Source organism: Dipodomys ordii, unplaced genomic scaffold (assembly GCF_000151885.1).
Source record: "Dipodomys ordii isolate 6190 unplaced genomic scaffold, Dord_2.0 Scaffold75, whole genome shotgun sequence".
In the NCBI taxonomy this organism is placed as follows: Eukaryota; Metazoa; Chordata; class Mammalia; order Rodentia; family Heteromyidae; genus Dipodomys; species Dipodomys ordii.
The window spans coordinates 6,394,897-6,401,089 of NW_012267291.1; the positions used below are offsets into that span (position 1 = coordinate 6,394,897).

At 61.0% G+C, this 6,193-nt stretch overlaps 1 protein-coding gene across 1 annotated transcript in view; it reads left to right on the forward strand.

Moving 5' to 3' along the window:
• The first annotated feature begins 5,242 nt into the window (after nucleotides 1-5,242).
• The window catches only part of Ptgis (prostaglandin I2 (prostacyclin) synthase), a 39,089-nt gene continuing 38,138 nt past the window's right edge, over nucleotides 5,243-6,193 (forward strand). Inside the window, exons 1-2 of the mRNA XM_013024311.1 lie at nucleotides 5,243-5,269; nucleotides 5,820-5,958. Of these exons, the coding sequence (XP_012879765.1) occupies nucleotides 5,243-5,269; nucleotides 5,820-5,958 (166 nt within the window). The remainder of the gene's footprint in view (nucleotides 5,270-5,819; nucleotides 5,959-6,193) is intronic.

A 6,193-nucleotide genomic window follows, 5' to 3' on the forward strand; every position in this document is an offset into this window, starting at 1 on the left:
ACGGCATGCTAAGCTCCCACCAGTGGGCACTGGCGCCCCTGGTGGCCGGAAGAGACATTGCAGCCATCGGAGTAGCCCGCCCCACCCCCGTGTGTGTGCTACAAGTGCGGCCATCTGCCCTTCAGGGTCACCTCCCCGGCTCCCGGCCTCCCTGGTCCCTCACAGTCTATCAGGGGACCCCATTGGAGTCAACAGATGGGAAGGGTTCCCTACTCATCCACAGCAGAGCCAGGCCCCCAGAAGACCCTGGAGTGGGGCTCTGCCATTTAACACGGGAGTACGCCCCACCCCACTGCATTCTCGCTACACCCAGACTCACCGCGGGCGCAGGGCACGGGCGGCTCACGCCTGTCATTCTAACTACTCAGGAGGCTGAGATCTGAGGGTCAAGGCCAGCTTGGGCAGGAAGGTCTGTGAGACTCTTCTCTCCAGTTAACCAGCAAAAAGCCAAAGTGGTGCTGTGGCCCAGGCGGAAGAGCGCCAGCAGCATCCAAGCCCAAGTTCAAGTTCTGGTACTTCCTACGTGGCATTTATCTCACCTGCTGATTTGGCTCTTTGTTCATCTGTGTGAGCAGCTCCTGGGGCTGGGGAGGGAAGTGGGGGTGGGGGGACCCTGCTGTTCTCTGTATGGCTCTCCCTGGTCCTGTTCTCTGTTCCCTCTCTGGCGGCTCAGCCAGCATCCGGTCTGCCCCGCACACAGGCGGTGCTCAGCATCTGTGCTGACTCAACAGCAGCGCATCAGTGGAAGGAAGAAGGCGGGTCCCCGCCTCACACCAGAACTTTGTGTGTTCCAGTCCCACCGCCAGCCACAAGCTGTGCCGCCTTGGATGGGCTCGTGAGCTTCTCTGGGCTTCAGCGGCCCAGCGGGAATAAACGTGGTCCCCCACCTTGCATTCCCACAGTGGATTGCAGCAAGGCCAGGCACAAGCCCACAGTGAGCGATCAGGGCAGCGATTCTGGCTGCTCTGGGGGCAAACAGGAGGTGTTCAATAAGGACAGTAGCTCCCCTCGTCCCCTTCCACCTCTGGAAGGGGTGGGCTTGTGCCTGCCATCCTCGGTGCTCATTAAGTGTGGTGTGGAGGGGAAGGAGATGGGTGTGGGCTGCACTCTGTCCCAAAAGCCCTGGGGAAGACCTGTCCCCCTTGGGGTGACTACTGTGCTGATGTCATTCCACAGAGTGGCCACAAGGGGGAGAGCGGGAGCTGCCAGCCCCCAGGACAGGTGTCGGGAGACAGCCCAGAAGGAGCTCTGCTGACACCCGGTGTCCAGGCACCTTCCTCCTCCCAGCCCTGGGCCTCCTGGGCCATCCTGACCGGAAGAGCCCCGCTGCACCAGCATCTGCCCCCACACAGGATGGGTCAGAGCGGCCACCAGCAGGCCCCGTGCTGGCGGACGGTGCTGGCCACCAGTGCATGACCCGGTTAGGGCCTGCCTGGGTTGGTGGAGCTCTGTCTTTGTGGCTGCTGTGGCTGGAGTGGTGACCTGTGAGAAGGCAGGAGGAAAGGAAGGGACATTCGTGGGGTAGAGTACTACAATGTATTGAAGTGGCCATCACACTCACAGCCCCTACCTGCTGAGGAAGGGGACTGTCTGAGAGCCCAGAAAGGCAGTGTTTGATCCAGCCGTGAGGGTGTGCCCTGGGGAGGAACAGAGGAGGGGCTGTGGCTGGAAGCTGGGAACCCAAGCAACATGCAAAGGTCCTGGGGTAGCTAAAGGAGCCCCAGAGGTGTGCCACGGAAAGCATAGGTCCTGAGTTCAAGCCCCAGTGCAGTCACAGAAGAAAAGTTTACCAGGTACTGGTGGCTCACACCTGTGATCCTAGTTACTTAGGAGGCTGAGATCTGAGGATCATGGCTGGAAGCCAGCCAGGGCAGGAAGTCTGTGAACCAACTAGAATAGTATTAAGAAAGAGCTAAAAACAGCTACTGCAGCGGCTGGGAAGGTGGCTCAGTGGTAGAGTGCTTGCCTTGCATGCATGAGGCCTGGGTTCGATTCCTCAGCACCACATAAGCAGAAAAAGCTGGAAGTGAGAGAGAGAGAGTGTGTGTGTGTGAAAAAGTGAGATTCCAGGCAGCTCCAGCTTTGTCACATGGATGAGAGCCCAGAGGGGTGCAAAGATTCTAGAAGCAAGCTGATTTTCTCCCTGGAGTTGTTCACAGCTGGAGCATGGGGCTCCTGGTGGGGAGGACTTCCTGCGGGGGGGGGAGGCACTCAGGGTCTAGGTGGTCAGGAGCGTCACTGCCTGCGGTGGGCAGGGGGGGCAGACTGGGGCTGCGGGCCTCCATCCCAGACAGACCCAGACAGACCCTCCAGCCCTGGGGTGCCCCAGGCTCGCATGGGGGGAGACCCTGGGCGGGGGGCGGACCGGGGCTGCAGGCCTCCATCCCAGACAGACCCTCCAGCCCTGGGGTGCCCCAGAGCTCGCATGGGGGAGACCCTGGGAGCCATCTTGTTCTCTCCCTTCGAGGCCGGGGCTCCAGTGGGGCTCAGCCGGGTCCGCGGGGCGCCAGTGTCTTAGGGTGACTTTTTTTTAGCTTGGTTTGTTTGTCACGGCAAGATGTTCCCTCATGGTCAACTTTCCCCACAGCGTCTGGAAACCATTTCCAGATGGGAAGTAATTTGAGGGAAGAGAAATGGCTGGAATTACAGACTACTGTGCTGCCAGCACCCTGCCCCCCCCACCCCCACCGGCCGGCAGGCCCTGGAACTTTCCTGAAGCTGGAGGTCTCTGATGAGGACAGCCTTTGCTTTGGCGGGTGCATTTAGGAGCTATTCCCTCCACTTTGTCTGTCTGTCTGTCTGTCTGTCTGTCTGTGCTGGGGATGGAGCCCAGAGCCTGGTACACACTAAGCTAAACCAGCTCCATTGATCAAGTCTCAGCCCACCCACACAGGACAGGGATAGCCGAGGCTGCCCACGGGAGGAAGAGCCCAGAAGACCCAGGGAGCCGCGAGGTGGGTGGGCGGGTGGACGCTGAGGAGGGGCGTTGGGGGCTGGGACAGGCTGGGGGTTCAAGGCTGAGAAGTGAACTGTGACCCATCTCTCTGCTGCTAGGTAGGGAGAGGCCGGGGGGGGGGGGAGAGGGGAGGCAGGGCTGAAGGGGAGCCGGGCTGGGAACCCCTGTCTTCTAGTGTGTGCCGCCATGTGTTCACCGCTGTTAGAGTGCGTGTGTCTGTCTTTGTGTCTGTGTGTCTGTGTGGTACCGGGGCTTGAACTCAGGGCCTGTTGCTTTCGCTCAGGGTCTTCGCTCATTCCATTAGACTTGCTAGCTGGTGACACAGAGCAGGAAGACGCGGCGGCAGCCGTGACATGGCCGAGGACCTGCCTCCAGTGGCCCTCGCCGGGGCCGCAGAGACGTGCCAAAACGCCACCGCACAGCAGAAGAGGCCGCAGACACGGCGCCGCGGGCGGCACTCAGTTAATGGTGGCTGCAAAAGCCAACGCAGGCCAGACACCGGTGGCTCACGCCTGTCATCCTAGCTACTCAGGAGGCTGAGATCTGAGAATCGTGGTTCAGAGCCAGCCTGGGCAGGAAAGTCCGTGAGACTCTTATCTCCAATGAATCACCAGAAAACCGGAAGTGGCACTGTGGCTCAAGTGGTAGAGTGCTAGCCTTGAGCAGAAGAGCTGAGGGACAGCGCCCAGGCCCAGAGTTCAAGCCCCACGACCGACTACAGATAAAAAACCCTACATGGCCAGGTGTGTGGGCTGAGGAGGGCAGAAGCGAGGCTGAAGGGAGCTGGGTCTGTGAAGAGCCAAGGAGGGAATGGCTGTGGGCAGGAGCCCTGCCCAGGATGACCAGGACCCTGCGGGAGGACTTCAGCCGGCTCCGCCCGCCATGTGTGAGGGGGTCTGCTTTCCCCAGCACCAGCATAGCGGGCGCCCTCCACCATGAGGGCGTCTTCCCTACAAGAAGCGGGCGTCTCAGGACAGCGCCCCCTGCTCTTGGGAAGCTGAGCACCAGCGCAGTGCCTGGACGGGGCTCCCCGTCCCCCGTGCACGGCCGCAGGCCCCCACATTGTCGCATTTGCTGTTACCTTCTCCTTCGTGCTTGATGCCCAGGCCACACGTGGACGCCTGGCTGTCCACGTGGCCTGGTACAGGGAGGGTCACCGTGTGCGTGAAGGATGTGGGACATATTCCTCGTCCAGGGCCTCTGGCGCGGCCCGGAGGAAAAGCCAGTGACTTGATTCCTTTCTGGCAGGCCGTGTGCGCAGGCCGTGGGGTGGAACATTTTTCAGCCATGAGGAAACCTGGGCTGGAGCCTGTCCTGGGGAGACGCGGGGTGGGAGAGGCCACCAGTGACTCATCCCTTCCCGCTGACCACCGCTGCCTGGCCCCCACAGGTCAGCCGCCCCGCACAGCCGGCACGGGTCAGGAGAGGGAGGGGCCTCTGTTGTCTGCGGCCCCGGATGCTTTGTCCTCCCGGGAACCTGAGAGGGAGGCGACCGGCAGGGGGCGCCCGTGCCGGCCGGAGGTCCTGGCTCCCGGCCTGACAGCGCTCTCTGAACCGCTGGCACGTCTGAGTCACCTTGCCTGCCACCGGCTCCTCCGGCCTGAGGGCCCCCAACAAGATGCTGTCACCAAGTGTTTATGGAGCAGCCACAGAGCCACCCACCACACCAGGCGCTGGGCCCAAAGGGAAAAAAACCATGTGCCCTCCTGAGCCGGTGTGGGAGGGGAGCCGTGTGTGTCCCTGCATGCACACGTGCGTGCGCGGGTTTCTCCATGCCCAGTCACGTGTGTGCACATGTGTGCTGCGCCTTGTGCATGCATGTTTTGTGCATGCACGTGTGTGCCTATGTGAGGCTGTTTGTATGCCTTGCACCTGTGTGCGCGCACCTTACAGGTGCACCTGACTGGTGTGTGGTGTGTACATGGTCTATGTGTGTGTGTCCAGCAGAACAAGGCCCCTTCATCCACAGGAGCTGGGAGCTGGGAAGGGCCTGGAGCCTCCCCAGAGGGACTAGCTCTTCCCACAGCTTGATTTTTAGCCTAGTGCAATCCAAGGACTTCTGACCACTAGAATTATGAGATAGTAAACTTGTGCTGTTTCCAGCTCCCGAGTGTGTGGCCATTTATTCCAGCAGCGGCAGGAAACAAAGGTGAAAGTGAAATGGAGGTCTGAAAGTGAGGCCAGGAGCTGTCGGCTGAACAGGGGACAGGGAACCTGGAACCTGGGCAGAAAGCAGTAGCAAGTGCAAAGGTCCTGGGGTGGGGACATGGCTGGCGTGTTCCAGGCATGCAGGGCAGCAGCACGCTGGCCAAAGTGAGTAACAGGAAATGGAGGGACTGGCCAGGGCGGGTGTGTGGGGGTGATGAACCCTGGCATGAGAGTCTAGGCAGGGCGGAAGGCAGGGACAGCAAGTCCTCTGTTTCACCCTGGAGCTGCCAGGCCTGGAGGAGTCAGGCTGGGCTGCAGTACTGAAGTTGAGCTGCCGCCCTCAGTACCGGAGCCCAGCCGGTGCCCTGAGCTGGGGCCTTGCCCCCCCTCCCCTCCTGTACTTTGTGAACTGGGGCTGGATGCTCACCCTCTCTGGGCCTCTCCCCTCCCCCGTGTAAAGTGGTCAAACAGGGGTCTAATACGGCCAGCCCACAACCACATCCTGCCCACGAGGTGTTTAAGTGCTTTAAGTTGGTTGCCAACACTTAAACTTCTTGTAAAATGTGAGATTTCTGGCTTATCTTGAGAAATCAGAAGGCCAGACAGCTGGGCGGCCGGGGCTGTGTAGAGCCCCACGGTCCCCGCCCAGCCCCGCGGTCAGTGCTGGTATCCGCCTGCCTCGTGGGGGCTGGGTTTGCCACCCTGGAGTCCACAGGCCATTGGCAATCGATCTTCGGCTCAAATGTCTGGTGTACGGACTGTGCAACCCATCGCCTATGTACTGACCGTGTGCGACTCAGTGCTGAACCAGCTGCGGTGGCCCCGGAGCGATCAGGAGGCCGGGCCGGCCACAGGTGATCTGCAAGTGTGATGTCGAGGGCAGATCCTGAGAGCAATGAGGCCAGGGCCAGAACCACCAGCGCCACCCTCTCCACAGAGGCCCGCCTGTGTGCAGCCTGTGTGTGTGTGTGCAGCCTGTGTGTGTGCAGCCTGTGTGTGTGCAGCCTGTGTGTGTGCAGCCTGTGTGCAGCCTGTGTGTGTGTGTGCAGCCTGTGTGTGTGTGTGCAGCCTGTGTGTGTGTGTGCAGCC